The sequence below is a fragment of the Notolepis coatsorum genome, assembly GCF_963971535.1.
Source record: "Notolepis coatsorum genome assembly, chromosome: 9".
Taxonomy (NCBI): domain Eukaryota; kingdom Metazoa; phylum Chordata; class Actinopteri; order Aulopiformes; family Paralepididae; genus Notolepis; species Notolepis coatsorum.
In genome coordinates, this window is record NC_140173.1 from 66,660,217 (window position 1) to 66,677,411 (window position 17,195).

Below are 17,195 nucleotides of genomic sequence, written 5' to 3' on the forward strand. Positions count from 1 at the left end.
CCTCTCACCATGCTACTGTCTTGACCTCTCACCATGATGCTACTGTCTTGACCTCTCACCATGCTACTGTCTTGACCTCTCACCACGCTACTGTCTTGACCTCTCACCATGCTACTGTCTTGACCTCTGTCCTCCCTGTCGTCCCTCAGAGGATAGCGGCCGTGTTCCCCGGGGACACGGACCGTGTGAGGAGGATGTCCCTGATCGAGGAAGGAGACCCCAAGAGGATCAACATGGCCCACCTGTGTGTGGTTGGTTCCCATACTGTCAACGGCGTGGCCCAGATCCACTCCGACATCGTCAAGAGCACTGTGTGAGTACTATATAGTCTACAGTCCTGTGTGAGTACTGAGTACACAGCAGAGGGCCTATATAGTCTACAGTCCTGTGTGAGTACACAGCAGAGGGCCTATATAGTCTACAGCAGTGATTCCCAACCTGGGGTCCGCGGACCCCTGGGGGTCCGCCAGGGGTCGCAGGGGGTCCGCCAGACCACAGATGTTTTGAGGTCTTTTTTTTTTAATTTTTTTTTTTTTTTTTTTTTTTTTTTTATCATCAGAAGCATGAATAGTCTCTCCACTACAATAAAAAATAAAGATAAATAAATAAACATCTAGACATTATTTTTGAACGTTAACAGTAGGCTACCGGGTAGCCGCTAAAACGCGAATCAGTTGACTGTATCACTTTCTGTAGCTAGCCTAGCACGCTAGTTAACTTTCTCGGCTCGTCTGCAGTCAGCCGCCAGAGGCGAAAATGTGTGACAAACGAAAAGGAGATGACGGCAGCTCATCTGCAAAAAAAGTTAGGACCTACAGCAATCGCGAAAATTACATCACCATGGGCTTCACTGAGGGACCAGACAAACGACCTGAGTGTGTGATTTGTGGAGAAAAGTTGGCAAACTCGAGCCTGAAGCCCAGCAAGCTGAAGAGACATCAGGCGTCTAAGCACCCAGAAACCGTTGGGAAGGATCCAGACTTTTTTCGGAGGAAAGAACAGTCTCTCAAGGCGAACAAGCCTGTTGATGTTAGAGTAGCGTGGAGCAGGGGTGGCAGTGATTTACAGAAGGCTACCGAAGCCTCCTTTGAGTGTTCGCTTTTAATTGCAAAAGCAAAGAAACCGCACAATATTGGCGAGCAGCTCATCAAACCAGCCTGCATCAAAATGGTTTAGAAACTGTGCGGCCCACAGGTGGCGGATAAACTAAAATCAGTACCACTCTCGAACAATGTAGTGAAAGACCGAATTGATAAGATGTCAAGTGATTGCGAGCAGCAGCTGTCAGAAAAGCTTAGAAAGGGTCCATTTGCCATACAACTTGATGAAACTACAACTGTCGCAGACGAGGCTGTGCTCATCGTTTATGTGCAATATATTGAAAATGAGGATATGAAGCAGGACATTCTCATGTCAGTCAACCTTACTACCACCACTCGAGGTGAGGATATTTTTACTGCAGTGGATTCTTACTTCATTCAACATAAATGCAAACCGTTCACCATTAGGGCCTGATTTGAGAGGATGAATACAGGATTTGAATATTGGCCAAAATTTTGAAATACATATGGTGCAAGATTAGATTTATTGATTGAAGGCACAAGTCAAAGAAGCATAGTGGGTCTAATTATGATGCATATGCCTGTGTATAAGCAGTTTGTTATTAAAATGACAAAAAAAGGTATTAAACCCAGCTAGGACAGATTCTCTCTGCTACTGATTGGAATTTCCTGTCTCATATTTAGTTTAATTTGTTGCATTGATTTGTTCCATAAATGCAAACCGTTCACCATTAGGGCCTGATTTGAGAGGATGAATACAGCATTTGAATATTGGCCAAACATTTTGAAATGCATATGGTGCAAGATGAGATTTGTTGATTGAAGGCACAAGTCAAAGAAGCATAGTGGGTCTAATTGTGATGCATATGCCTGTGTATAAGCAGTTTGTTATTAAAATGTAGTATTTTATGGTATCTTATTAGGAGGGGGTCCGCGAATTTCATCAGAGATGTTTGGGGGTCCCTGGGGGGAAAAAGGTTGGGAACCACTGGTCTACAGTACTGTGTGAGTACACAGCAGAGGGCCTATATACTCTACAGTACTGTGTGAGTACACAGCAGAGGGCCTATATAGTCTACAGTACTGTGTGAGTCCACAGCAGAGAGCCTATATAGTCTACAGTCCTGTGTGAGTACACAGCAGAGAGCCTATATAGTCTACAGTACTGTGTGAGTCCACAGCAGAGAGCCTATATAGTCTACAGTACTGTGTGAGTACACAGCAGAGGGCCTATATACTCTACAGTACTGTGTGAGCACAGCAGAGAGCCTATATAGTCTACAGTCCTGTGTGAGTACATAGCAGAGAGCCTATATAGTCTACAGTCCTGTGTGAGTACATAGCAGAGAGCCTATATAGTCTACAGTCCTGTGTGAGTACACAGCAGAGAGCCTATATAGTCTACAGTCCTGTGTGAGTACATAGCAGAGAGCCTATATAGTCTACAGTCCTGTGTGAGTCCACAGCAGAGAGCCTATATAGTCTACAGTCCTGTGTGAGTACACAGCAGAGAGCCTATATAGTCTACAGTCCTGTGTGAGTACACAGCAGAGAGCCTATATAGTCTACAGTCCTGTGTGAGTACACAGCAGAGGGCCTATATAGTCTACAGTCCTGTGTGAGTACACAGCAGAGAGCCTATATAGTCTACAGTCCTGTGTGAGTACACAGCAGAGGGCCTATATAGTCTACAGTCCTGTGTGAGTACACAGCAGAGGGCCTATATAGTCTACAGTCCTGTGTGAGTACACAGCAGAGGGCCTATATAGTCTACAGTACTGTGTGAGTCCACAGCAGAGGGCCTATATAGTCTACAGTCCTGTGTGAGTACACAGCAGAGGGCCTATATAGTCTACAGTCCTGTGTGAGTCCACAGCAGAGGGCCTATATAGTCTACAGTCCTGTGTGAGTACACAGCAGAGGGCCTATATAGTCTACAGTCCTGTGTGAGTACACAGCAGAGAGCCTATATAGTCTACAGTCCTGTGTGAGTACACAGCAGAGGGCCTATATAGTCTACAGTCCTGTGTGAGTACACAGCAGAGAGCCTATATAGTCTACAGTCCTGTGTGAGTACACAGCAGAGGGCCTATATAGCACACAGATATCTTACCGTATATATATATCTATCAAATCAAATCAAATTTATTTGTAAGGCCCGACAACACACGTTAATGTCCCCATGGGCCTATCCACATCATACCTGCATATAATCACATATCTGTAGATACTATATCTATATCTGTACACATCCCTTACGTACTCTTACTAGTTAAATTATATCACATTTGAAACAAATCTAATCTAATCTTGTGTCTCCGAGGGAATTTTAAAGGGGACATATTTTCAACTGATTTATATGACTTCCTTGAATCTGTGGAGCATGTGTGTTAAAGGATCGAGTGTAAATGTGATTTTAAAAAGACATGCCATGCTGTACCTCAGGTTTAAAGACTTCTACGAGCTGGAACCAGAGAAGTTCCAGAACAAGACCAATGGCATCACCCCTCGCCGCTGGCTGCTGCTCTGTAACCCTGGGCTGGCCGACATCATCGCCGAGGTAGGAGACACACTGCGACTAGATCCCATCTCCCGAAAGGACGTGGACTGGAAGGGGGTTGTCAGCCGTTAGTTAAAGTTGTTTATGAACCTATCCCTGACCTTAACCCTAACCTTAAACATTCCTGCTACCTGCAAATTAAAAATAAATGTAAACACGCCCCTTCCAGGCGATGGGATCTAGAGACTTACCATTTCACAAAGCACGGTTACGCAGTTAGCCTGATAACTTGAATGACACTGTTAACCACAGTGACTTACAAATACTTAAAATGTTTGTATACAGTATATCACCATCAACTCAAGTAGCCTGCCCTAGACAATAACAATTCGATGACCCTGTTTGACCTGAGCAGTCAATAGTCGTATGGACATTTTATATTTTGATAACTATGATGAAACAGTGTCAGTGTAAATTCATTCAAGTCAAATCAATTGCTCTTTTATTGATCCCCTTGGGGGAAATGCAGGTGTCATAGCAGCATGGGGGGGGGGGGGGTACAGGTAGAACAGGTAATAATAGCACAGTAATACGAACATAGACATAGTAATATAACACAGTAATAATAGTAGTGAATGACTGATTCAATCAGTAATAATAGTGGTGATAGTAGTGAACAGTAGTGAATGACGGGATTCAATCAGACAGTAGTAATAGTGATGATAGTAGTGAATGACAGAATTCAACCAGACAGTAGTAATAGTGATGATAGTAGTGAATGACAGAATTCAATCAGACAGTAGTAATAGTGATAATAGTAGTGACTGGCAGGATTAAATCAGACAGTAATAATAGTGATGATAGTAGTGAACAGTAGTGAATGACAGGATTCAATCAGACAGTAATACTACTGATGGAGGTATACATGGTCCAAACCATAGTAACACACTGCACCAGAATCCATGCAGTATTTAGTATATAAGAGTCAGATAGTCCTAACAGTTCTCAAGTTCTCCAGCCGTTAGCTCTCCAGCTATTCTCCATATGGTCGTATGTGGGAGACGACTGTTTTCATTTGGTTACTCACATACAAAGACTGTGTGTTCAGCTCCAGTGGTTGATATCTGTTGTTGTTTTGTAACGGTAGAGAATCGGAGAGGACTTCGTGACAGACCTTTATGAGCTGAGGAAACTGCTGGACTTCGTCAATGATGACGGCTTCATCCGTGACGTGGCCAAAGCTAAACAGGTACTTATCCACGTGTCAGTCCTTAGTACAATGGTTCTCAACCTGGGGGTCGCAAAAAGATATACAAATACATTATCATGTTTCTCATTTTCGGTAGATGATTTTTAATAAGTTCAGCATTCTGTCTATGCATGACTATGTAAGAGGGTCAAAGTTCACCATTCTGTCTATGCTTGACTATGTAGGGGGGGTCAAAGTTCACCATTCTGTCTATGCATGACTATGTAAGAGGGTCAAAGTTCACCATTCTGTCTATGTTTGACTATGTAGGGGGGTCAAAGTTCACCATTCTGTCTATGCTTGACTATGTAAGAGGGTCAAAGTTCACCATTCTGTCTATGCTTGACTATGTAGGGGGGTCAAAGTTCACCATTCTGTCTATGCTTGACTATGTAAGAGGGTCAAAGTTCACCATTCTGTCTATGCTTGACTATGTAGGGGGGTCAAAGTTCACCATTCTGTCTATGCTTGACTATGTAAGAGGGTCAAAGTTCACCATTCTGTCTATGCATGACTATGTAGGGGGGGGGGGGGTCAAAGTTCACCATTCTGTCTATGCTTGACTATGTAGGGGGGGGGGGTCAAAGTTCACCATTCTGTCTATGCTTGACTGTAGGGGGGGGGGGGGTCAAAGTTCACCATTCTGTCTATGCTTGACTATGTAGGGGGGTCAGAACCACTGCATCAGTAGACAATATGATAACAAACTACTAATGTAGCAGGTGTGACTTGTGGTCATGTTGTTGTGATGAGCTCTGCTTGACCGGGACATGAAAAGGACAGATATCACTGCCTGTGGTAAATGTTGCTACTAGGACTTGTACCATAAATAATTTATCAGGGGTTCCAAAAGCTTTTTAGGACTGAGATTAGTTTCTTAGCTACCGTAATTTTCGGACTATAAGGCGCACCTGAATATAAGCCGCAGCAGCTAAATTGAATGATGTGTACATATATAAGCCGCACTGGACTATAAGCCGCAGATGTTTTGATGTTTAATTACCATATTATGTAAGGGTTCGTGCACAGAGGGGATTGTCGGGAAAGAGATGGCTGTTTGAGGAAGCTCCCATTTATTAACATTTCAACAAACAAGTTGCATATTTGCATAACGTATTCAAGTGTTAGATTTAGGAGGTCCCCTAGTGGCCGTTAGCTGTAAAAATCCATAGATTAGCCGCACCGTTATATAAGCCGCAGGGTCGAAAAACGGGGGGAAAAGGCGCGGCTTATAAGTCCGAAAATTACGGTATTCTATTCATGTTTTTATTTAAACCTTAGCGCTTCATGAATACAATGTATTATTTTTCTTTATTTGTTTTGTTCTTTATTTTTTTTTATTCACAATGGAACAAGATTAGTATGTCAGCACTGTTGTATAAACCTGGAGAGACTGCATGGAATCAGACACACGTCAGATTTGAGCTGATTTGAGCCGTCACTAGTGATGTCAGTCTAGTGATGAAACCAAGCCTTCACGTTCTGTCCGCTGGGTCCTGGTTCTGTCTCCCGTCAGGAGAACAAGCAGAAGTTTGCAGTGTACCTGGAGGAGGAGTACAAGGTGAAGATCAACCCGGAGTCCATCTTCGACGTCCACGTGAAGCGGATCCATGAGTACAAGAGGCAGCTGCTCAACTGCCTGCACATAATCACCCTCTACAACCGTAAGAGCGGCCGTAGTGCTCTGAGCAAGGCATCTGTCCATATAGATCTGTGTTTCTGTGGAGGATCGTGCCGTTGATCAAAGCTTGTGTCTTCCAGTATTTCTGGTAGAATTCGTTTTTCTTTGTTGGGTTTAGGGCTGTCCCCGACTAAGGATTTGGATGGTCGACTATGATTGGCCAAAATTTGCCGTTAGTCAACTATTGGTCGACAAAAAAAAAAGTATAATATTTAATAATAATAATAATATATAATAATAATTCTTTTTATTTTGTATCATTCCATTTGGGCTGTGGGGGGTGCTTAATGTCTGAAGGAGTCGACTGAAGGCTTCTTGTCCTCTGCAAAAGCATGCAATTGGTCCACTGATGGATACATCTTGATATTTGTCTAGTCTAGTGTGTTCATTAGATGGGTGAAATCCTCTTTCAGTGCCTCTGTGCCTGTTTTCGTAGGCAGTTAGCCTCTGGTATGCGTGCCATTAGCGTTAGCCACGCTTCTAGGCCTCTTTTCTTTTGGAAAGAATGATAAAAAAATAAATAAAAAAATTATAAAAAAATTAATTTGTATTCGACTAAGAGGTTGGCTAGTCGACTACGGCTCCTTTCGACCGATTAGTCAACTAATCGACTAATAGGGGTCAGCCCTAGTTGGGTTAAAGACACAAAATGAAAAACACGAACTGTCCACAGACGATATAGCTGCTTATAACATGGCTCACGCTGCTCCCAAAGCTGCAGTAATTCATTGACCTGTGACCAGTATTTGAAGATTATTTTATTGTCAATGTACACAAGGTAATATATCCTTCCTAGTTACACACATACACAGTCCTCATATCCCTCCTAGTTACACACAGTCCTCATATCCCTCCTGCTAGCTGGCCTCCCGGCCACTGCCAGCAAGCCTCAACTCATTCAGAACGCAGCGGCCCGCCTGATCTCAAACCTACCGAAGTCGGCCCATGTCACCCCACTTCTTAGGGACCGGCACTGGCTCCCCATTGCCGCACGAATCCGCTTCAAGGCCCTCAACCTAGCATACCGTGCGGCAAAGGGAACCGCTCCCGCCTACCTCCGGTCAATGGTCTCTAACTACACACCCTCAAGACCCCTACGCTCTGCATCTTCTGGCCGCCTCAGACCTACTCCTATCCGAGCTCCGGGAGGGTCATCAAGGAGAAGCCGCCTATTCTCAGTCCTTGCCCCACAATGGTGGAACGAACTGCCCTCCACAGTTAGGACAGCCGAAACCCGTCCAATCTTTCGCTGTCGACTAAAGACGCACTTCTTCAACCATTATCTGAAATTAAAAAAAATAAAGGTCCCCGTCTTATAAATGGCCTTTTCCAGTATTTAGCATTGTTTTCTAGCAATGGGGGTTTGTATCAATGGGGTCTGTGTCTCTAATTCTCATTTTGGCGGATTGCTCCAATTCAGTTGAGACAAGATCCTCCCCCAGTGAACTAAGCCATTCTGATTTGACTCGCTATCCTACGTAGCAAGGAGCTGATCTGCATAACTAACGCCCCCTCTATGGTTGTACTCAACAACAGAGCGAGTGGAAATACTGACACTTCCTCAAACTGGTTGACGTGGCGCGGGTGCCGACAGAGAGACGGGACGCATCTCTCCTCTCTCTCTCTCCCTCGAGTCGTCCCGGAGCATTTACACACATTCCCTGTGTGTGGGGAAACACACACAAGCAGTCGGGACGCATCTCTCCTCTCTCTCTCTCTCCCTCTCTGAGCATCTCTCCTCTCTCTCTGTCTGTCTCTGTCTGTCTCTCTCCCTCTCTCTTGCTCGTTCTCTGCTCTCTCTGTCGGCACTCGCGTCACGTCAACCTGTTGCAAAATATCATAGCGCACACACACACTCCCACGCGTATTCCGATCCGTGCAATAATATTCACAGGGTATATATTGTCATTTGAAACAAGTTACCAATGCATTGTCCCGTGGGATTATGCTCCCCCGCGGCAAAATTGATTAGTCTCCCCCTCTATCTCTCTCTCTGTCTGCCAGTGCAGACTGTGGGTGACTGTCACTCAAAGCGCGTTGCGAGTATGGGCGGAGCCCAGCCCAAAACAGCTTGAAATCTTGAAGTGGAAAAATGCTGCTTTAGAGTACTTGATTAGAAATACAAAAAAATTCATTGTCTCCATGGGGAGATTTTGTCACTTGACTTTTTTTTTTACCTTTAACTCATTGACAGCCACGCTCTTTTCCCATCTTTACTCAATGGTGCCAGCGTTATTGACCATTTTAGCGATGTGTGCAGACACATTGTGTGTTATGTATTATAGCTATGGAGACAATAGTATGGCTCATTTGACAGGCATTGTTCATAGTCCAAGACTGACTAACCAGTTAATTTCTACATACTGTAGTTTGTGCGCTATTCCATGCTATACATCGCCCCTTTCCAAAATAATCCAGTCTTTTTTCATAGATCGCGAGATAAGACGCGTTATATGCATTATGCCCAAATCATTCGGGTTGCTCGCCTGAAACTCCAAATACTTCCAAATCAAAGGTATATAGCATATACATATGTGTTTTGTTTTCACAAAATCATCAAGGGGGGTAGGGGGGTTGGTAGTTTTAACTCGAAACTGCGATCGTTACCAAAAGCATGTTTTAGGTCCGGTAAAATACGACACTGTGATTGGTACAAAAACATGTTTTAGGTCCGGTAAAATAGACATAGAATAGACCTTACCTTAGACAGAAGGTACTCCAAAAAATAAATCCCGGTGATCCCATTGCGATCGCAATTACCCGTGTATATGTGTATACTCTTGTATACGGGAAACTATAGGTTTGAGGCGATACAATCTCAGAGGGATTGCTCTGCAATAATTCCTCCCCCTCAGAGGGAATCAAGACAGACACTCCCCACACTAAAGTGGCCCCACACTAAACTATCCCAGTTCAAAAGGTAGGCGATACTGCCACCTGGCAGGATTCGATCGTCATTGCAATTCCAACGTAGGCAGCTGTGCCAGGGAGACTCAGGAAGCTCAGAGCGAGTGTTTAGAAAGGGGATCAAAGGAAAAATATCAAAGGATCAAAACCTGAAGAAAAGTCGAGTTTGGCGCTCAACGGTTGGCGACGAAACTCGACTTTTCTCGGGTTTGGCGGGCAAAGAGTTAATGGAGCGACAGCATCCAGTGTAAATGATAGGGTGTTGTTGAGATTTTCAACCATGCAGTTTAAAGAACAGTCCAGGCTGGATGGTTCAGTTTGTCTCATGATGTTTGAGAACTTCTCTCCTGCAATGTCATCTAGTACTCTTCGCTTTACAACGGTTACCGCTTTTGTCTCCGTTAAGTTTATACACCCTCCCGTCAGTGGCAGGGATCGAACCGGCAACTTTTCGGTTACTGGCTGGGCTCTTTACCATCCTGCCTCCCCTACTCTACAGCTTCATCTGCGATCAAATAAAAATATAGTCTAGTTTTTCATCTTTACTATGAAAACACAATATATGGACATAAGGCATAATGGAATGGTTAATATATTATAGGAACATTGAAATATGGTTTAAGTTTCTCAGTCATAACAGCGACCAGAATGCAAATTGAAAGGAATTGCACATCTGCTTTATCAGCACTTACTCTAATGAATTTAACAGGACTGGGTTATTTAAAGCTTGAATCATTTAAAGCCTATTTATAAAATTAATCGAGTCAGTTGTTTTGCTGAAGAGACCTTTCGACAACAAAACAACTGAAAATCTATTTCCATTAGGAGAGAGTGGGTGCAGTGAGAGTTGTGAGGAGTTTTCAAACGGGATGCGCTGCCCTCTGTCTTTGACACAGGGTAGTGCAACTGGAGAGACCAAACAAAATGCCAAACCCACCTCTCTGTTCTGTGTTCTATCTGTTCTATCCAGTCTGATTCATTCTGATCTTTGATGTTGATCCATGTGTTTGGTGCAGGTATCAAAAAGGATCCCAGTAAGCAGTTTGTACCCAGGACAGTGATGATTGGAGGAAAGGTATGTGGATCATCTAGTTGTACATATAGCGAACATTATGATTTTGAAACATGTAGATGATACTGTGTATGTGTGTGTGTCGTAGATGTATGATTCAAATAAGAAGGATTACCGCACACTAATGTAGCATTTAGGTTAAGACCGCAAATGACATCACGTCATGAATCATTCTCTCTAGACTGTATGACATAATGTTGCGTTTTTTCCCCAAATGTATCTAAGAGTAAAGACCCTAACCATGTCACAACAGCAGTCATAGTGTATATTTTCAGCAATACGTTTGTTTACCAATAGGTTAAAGTGTTATTAACTCATTCAGAGCCACGCCCCTTTGACCATATTAGGGCTAGCGTGCCAATAAGGAAGTCAATGGAGACCTAATATATTAACCATTCCAAGAAAAATCATAATTCATATTCTCCTTTGTTTCATCACAATTTAAGCAAGCCTAGTAATAGACACAATATTTCTGACACTGGGAATACATTCCATGAGATCCTTAATGTCCCTAGATACCAATAACATGCAAATGGCCCTTGTAGAAGTGGAGCAATCTTTCTTTTTTGAAAATAGGGCTCGGGCCTAATTAACAGATTGCAGGATGCGTACAATACAGTACGGCTCAATACACACAATTGTTAAGGGGATGCAGACCAGAGAAAGACTTTCGTCTTGTTTACATCAGGGTCCCCCATTTTCAATTCAAAGACCTAGAATTGTTAAGGACCTAGATCTAACAGATGACCCAAGTGAATGACTAGAGAGGCCGAAGAGGGTTTTTATTTTTATTATTTCTTAGAATCCATTTTACTGTATTTTTTTGTTGAATGTTTATGTGAATGTCAGTTTAACACATTGGGCGCCAGGGGTTGTGCCCATCATTGTACCCAGTCTGCCACCGTTGAAAGCCTATGGAGATGTTTACCTTCTTTGCAGGGCTATAACCTTTTAAATTGTATTGCTATATTGGCATTACTATGGCCCATTCAACATCGATTATCTATCATTCAGGATGTGGGAACGTTATATTTTTTCATTCATACATTGTTGTGTTAATACCGTCTAGAATATAAGTATGTTTTTAAGGTTTTCTGCTGTAATTCCAAAAACGAGAGTTATAGGCCGACGCATATGATAGATTATCGATTGGCATTTCTTTTCTATACACGCTATATTAAAAAATTCAAATGTATATGATCGGTATACATTATGCTTCATCATGCGTGAAGGAAAGTGGGGGGGGGTCGTTTATAATTCCTTGATCGTCAGTAACGGCTTTATTTAGTATGGGTTGATATATTGATCAGATGGTTTGCAGTGAAATGAATAAATAATCGGGCTGAAAATAACGTTACTGCCCTCTTACCGTTCGCCGATGAGACTGGAGGAAAAAGATCCCAATTATTTGACGGCGATCTCCTAGATCCATTTCCGTTTTTTTTATGGCGCAATAAACACCGAAATCATATCGATTAGCGAGTTTAGAAAGCGATCCAAATGCACTATAGTGTTTGTCTGGATCCACGTAACAAGATATTACTGCCAGAGGGATTTCCTTGATGCACCAGCGCCACTTCCGGTTTTGGCGAGAGTGTAACTCGCCCGACCATCCACCAGGTGGCGGTATTGAGGCGTTGCAATCTCATACAGGGTGTCGCTGCAGTCCGGAGAGAGACTGGATGAATTATGAATGCCATGGCGAAAAAATGAAATATTGATCCCAAAAACGGCTTACGCCGTTGTTGGCGTTCAACGCATGGCGGGCAAAAGCGCCGTAAGTCGTTCTTGGCGACCAATGTGTTAAAGTATAATTAGGGAATGGAGGGGGTTGAAATGTCTTTTTTTGTCCTGTATTTTTGTCTTTTGTGTATGGAAAAAGAAAATGCAATATATACTATGAGTAAGAGTAAAAGTAAACAGTATCTGAATATATACTATGAGTAAAAGTAAACAGTATCAGAATATATACTATGACTAAGAGTAAAAGTAAACAGTATCTTATATACTATGGTATATAAGGTTGTTTAATCAGCAAGGTTTCAGTGAATGGTCTGGTACCGGATGTCCTGATGAAGACAGTCCCTTCTTGGAATCTTGCTGCCTAAATATTCTGCTGGGTTTACCTATTATTATTGTACAGCACGGCATGTACGGAGTATAATTCCCCTGTTCTCAGTAAATAAGCCTCCCTCCCTTGTCCGGGGGGGTTCTGCATCCTAAACCTCAGTTTGAATCAGGTCTGTTCATTGACAATATGGATAACGCTTTCACATTTTAAGGTTCACATATTCACTAATTATGTAAAATAATTATGCATACATTGGCTATAATGTCTTTAGAATGCCATTGATAAATACTTTTCCAACAAAAACATGTTTATTTGTCCTTGTGAATTAATCCATATCACCCAGCCCTGCTGAAGTGGCACCAGTATGACCCTCTTACAGACCTTTAAACAAACAGACCTTAAGACAGACCTTTGACCTCTTAAGCTCGAGGGGTCCAGTACCGGACCCACAATGACATTACGCCATAAATCCATCTCTACAGAATGTATGAATTAATGTTGCGTTTTTTCTTCAAATGTAGCCAAGACCCTAACCCTAACCCTGTCAAAATACCAGTCAAAGTGTATATTTTCAGCAATACGTTTGTTTACCAATGGTTTAAAGTGTTAGTGTTATTAGTGAAATATGAGTTATAGAAATCTCAGGGCATCGAGGCGAGGATAGAGACGAGGATTTGGCGCAACCTAACTTGCATGTAGTCTTTTGAGAGAAGAGACCCAGGACTTTCGATGGGCTTTCGAATTTCAAAAAACTACACTTCCTACTCATGCCAGCCTCTGTCAATCATCTGACTTCTGGATTGACTTTTTATTTCTCTTATTTTTCAGGATTATCTCCCACAAACCTGAATGTTATTGCCATAAAACAGAAGTCAGTTAGTTTATCTACCTTTCTGTGAACGTCTAGCAAAAGATGGCGTTGCAATCTGGTGAAAAATGGTGGAGAAATTTACATTATAAAAAAGTAACTGTACTTACAGTAGATTTCATTCACGGTTTGTGAATCACACCTGGTGATACTAAATCCAGATTGAACTCTGCCATTGGAAAGGGGAGATTTGGTCCGATCAATAGATGTGCGACTTGGCCATAATAAGGTAATTTATAGGACTAATATTATATAATTCTATTTCAAATTGCATGTGTCTGGATGGCAGAATTCAGTACTGTCTCTACAAAATCTCCTGTAATCATCTTCCCTTTATTCATTTGCTTAGATTTTTGATGAGCTCAATGGACCTTGTAGAAGTGGAGCAATCTTCCATTTTAGGCGGATTTTCAGAAAATAGGGCTAGGGCTTAACACTTTGAGTACCAACGACGAGATTTCTCGTTAGTTCATGCCAACCGTTGAGTGCCAGAGAGACTAGAGATCTCGTTTTTGACCGTTATTTTTTTTATTATCGATTTCCATACATTTTTCATCAATCTAGCCTCACGTTACCAGTGGGGATCTGTCTGAACTTGAACAGGGAAAATACCGCCCCCTATCGTCTCCGGATGGTACTGCACCCTTTTGGATTGGATTGAATGAAACGCATGGAGAAAAAAAAGTCCTGCTTCCACATTTTACTTGTCAGACAAGTAATCGGAGACGATCCAAGTAATCGCCCACCACCAGAACAGCGGAAAATGTGTGTTTCCAGTACCCAGCGTTGGATCAATAAACGCGATCGATATTTGGAATGGCGATCAGGAATTGGAATAATCTTTTTGGAGAGCATCTGATCTGAGGTAAGGAATCAATGTTACCAGTCTTGGGATAATCAGAGCTATTTTCACCTATATATCAGTGTGTGCCATATGTGTGTCTGTGTGTGTGTGCGATCAGGAAATAAGAGAATCGATTTTCAGCCCACTTCTATAGCGTGCATAAATACACATAATCTATCGATAATCTAGCGTTTATTTGAAAACTATTCATAAATAGGCCGAAAAATGACAACGTGTTTTGTGTATTCCAGTAAAGGGCGATTATCACAGAATCTTCTGAAATGTTCAGAAACTTTCAAGAAATGAGCGTCTTTCAAAATGGTATAAAACGGAAATGAACCGATTAAAAAACAATCCGTTTCGACAATGTTGACTGCAAACAAGTCATTGATAAGCGACGGCCTCTTCTCCAGTCTCTCACCATCTGTCAATCTCAATCCTCCAGTCCTGCCCCGCTGCCTCTTCTCGTCTCTCACCATCCATCCTTTGTTCTGCTCGTCTGTTGTTTGTCTCACTAACCCCGTCCTTTAATGTAAAGTAACTTTGAGTTCTGGAAAAGCACCATATAAATATATTTTTTTTATATTTGATATTTGTATTCGTTTTTTTTAGACATTACAGTAGACAATATGAACGTGACATACATACACTTATCGACTAAACAAACAAAAGAAAGAAAAAGAAAGAAAAAAGAAAAAAACCAGACCAACACCAAAAAATATGTAGAAAGAATTATATATAATAATAATATATATAATATATAACAATAATATACATAACATATAATAATAATAATATATATATATATCATTATATATAATAATAATAATAATAATAATAATTAATAATAATAATAATAATAATAATAATAATAATAATAATAATTAAATTAAAAAAAAGATTAAAAAAAAAAAGTAATAAAAGAAAAGATAAAAAATAAAAAGTTCTCAGAGTATTTCGTGGTACAGAGTCGTTCCTATACAGTGTCCTTGTTTCAGGAGGTGAGACGTAGTCAACCGTTCCACATACGAGATAAAGGGTTGCCACACCACATCAAATTTCCCACTTGATCCCCGTAAAGCAGTGCTTCTCAAACTTTTTCTGTCAGGCCCCCCTTTGGCGGACCAAAATATTTTGGGCCCCCCCCCCTCGCCCCAACAAAATAGTCATGAAATGGGCCATGTTTAAATTGATTGAAATAACACCAATATCGTGACCTTTCAAATTATGCAACCACTTTACAACTGTGCAATTGTGCAACAACATAACAATATAGTCCAATACACACTCAAAGACTGTGCTTTTTTTTAAATAGAGACATCGTGTAACATTGCAATACAATTCAATGGACACTCAAGACTGCTTTTTCAAAAATAGAGACATCTTGTAACATTGCAATACAATTCAAGGACACTGCTTTAAAAAAAGAAAAAGAATAGATAGAAAACTTTGTGAAAAATGTGTGAAAAAACTTGTGAAAGAACTTTGCAATTTGTGCAAAAAAGAGAAAATGTAAGTAAATTATGTGAGTCATCACAGCATTAGTGGCTGCAATGAGCGAGACCCCCTTGATGAGCGCCTGTAGCCCCCTTCTTTTCCCTGCCATGGCCTGCGCACCATCAGAGCAAAAGCCCACACATAGGAAATAAGCAAACAGTCTTTATTGCTGTCAGTCTTTGACAAGGCAACACGCATGTCATCCTCAAGGCTCAACTTGGCCCTATATTTTGTTTTCAGAGCTGTCATGGATGAACAGCCAGCTTCACACAGATACTGTATGTGGTGCTGAATGGTATCAACACCTTAACTGCTGCATCATGAGATACTTGGTACTCAGCACCACACTCTGAAACTAGCTCTCCAGGTGGTATCAGATGAGATTTCAAAGAGTTCTTCCAAGAGTTTGGATGGAGATGTGTCAGGAAGCTTTGTCTCAATGTTGTCTGTAAAGGTTTTTTTTATCCAGAGTAACTTGGTGATCCTTTCCTGTGTTTTATTAAATAATGATTTTCAGATTTTGAGAAATGGTATTTTCATGCAGAACAGTGCAGCTGCAACAGATAGCACTTTAGTGATCATTTTCTGTAATCCACATTTTTTTTATTTTATTTTTTTAATCTCAAGGCCCCCCGTCATGCCTCTGCGCCCCCCACTTTGAGAAACACTGCCGTAAAGTATATTTAATCTTTTCAACTTTTAAATGGTACATTACATCGCAAATCCACCTGCCAAATGAGGGAGGATGTTCATCTTTCCAGTTCATAAGAATGAGACGTCTTGCTAGAAGGGAGGAGTAAGCGATGCAGTTCAGTTGTGCTTTTGGTAGATGTAAGTCGTCGGAGAGAACACTAAAAAAAAAACAGGAAGTGACACGGTTCCAGTACCCGACCTGCCAGGTCTGAGTAGAGTTTAAATATGGACGACCAGAAGTCTGCTAGGCTAGGACATGACCAAAATGTGTGGTACAGACCGGCCGGGGCTTGTTTGCATCTGTTACAGGTAGGACTAACCTCAGGGAACATTTGACAGTTTGTGTTTGGATATATGTAGCCGATGTACAATCTTAAATTGAATAAGCCTGTGTCTCGCACAGACACATTTTTTTAGTATTCTTGACCACACCTCTTCTGATATGTCTATTCCAAAGTCCCTCTCCCAGTGCCCCCTTTATTATTGAGAGTGACAAGTCCTCCATCTCGAAGATGTTCATATAAAGCTTAGACATAGTTCCCTTGAGCTCAGGTTTTATCTCCAGGATTGAGTCCAGTGATGGAAATGTAGTGGATTGACTACGTATAAAGTTTCTAATTTGTAGGTAACGAAAGAAGTGGTGTGATGGCAGATCATATTTGTTCTTAATTTGTTCAAATGACATAAATATGTTGCTTTCATAGAGCAGTCTCGTGTTCAAAACTCCCTTTTTGAACCACTGATCAAATACG

General features: G+C 41.5%; 1 protein-coding gene across 1 annotated transcript in view; it reads left to right on the forward strand.

Moving 5' to 3' along the window:
• The window catches only part of pygb (phosphorylase, glycogen; brain), a 109,008-nt gene that overhangs the window by 56,347 nt on the left and 35,466 nt on the right, over positions 1 to 17,195 (forward strand). The window contains exons 11-15 of the mRNA XM_084322210.1: positions 150 to 313; positions 3,507 to 3,621; positions 4,709 to 4,810; positions 6,327 to 6,474; positions 10,415 to 10,473. Of these exons, the coding sequence (XP_084178336.1) occupies positions 150 to 313; positions 3,507 to 3,621; positions 4,709 to 4,810; positions 6,327 to 6,474; positions 10,415 to 10,473 (588 nt within the window). The remainder of the gene's footprint in view (positions 1 to 149; positions 314 to 3,506; positions 3,622 to 4,708; positions 4,811 to 6,326; positions 6,475 to 10,414; positions 10,474 to 17,195) is intronic.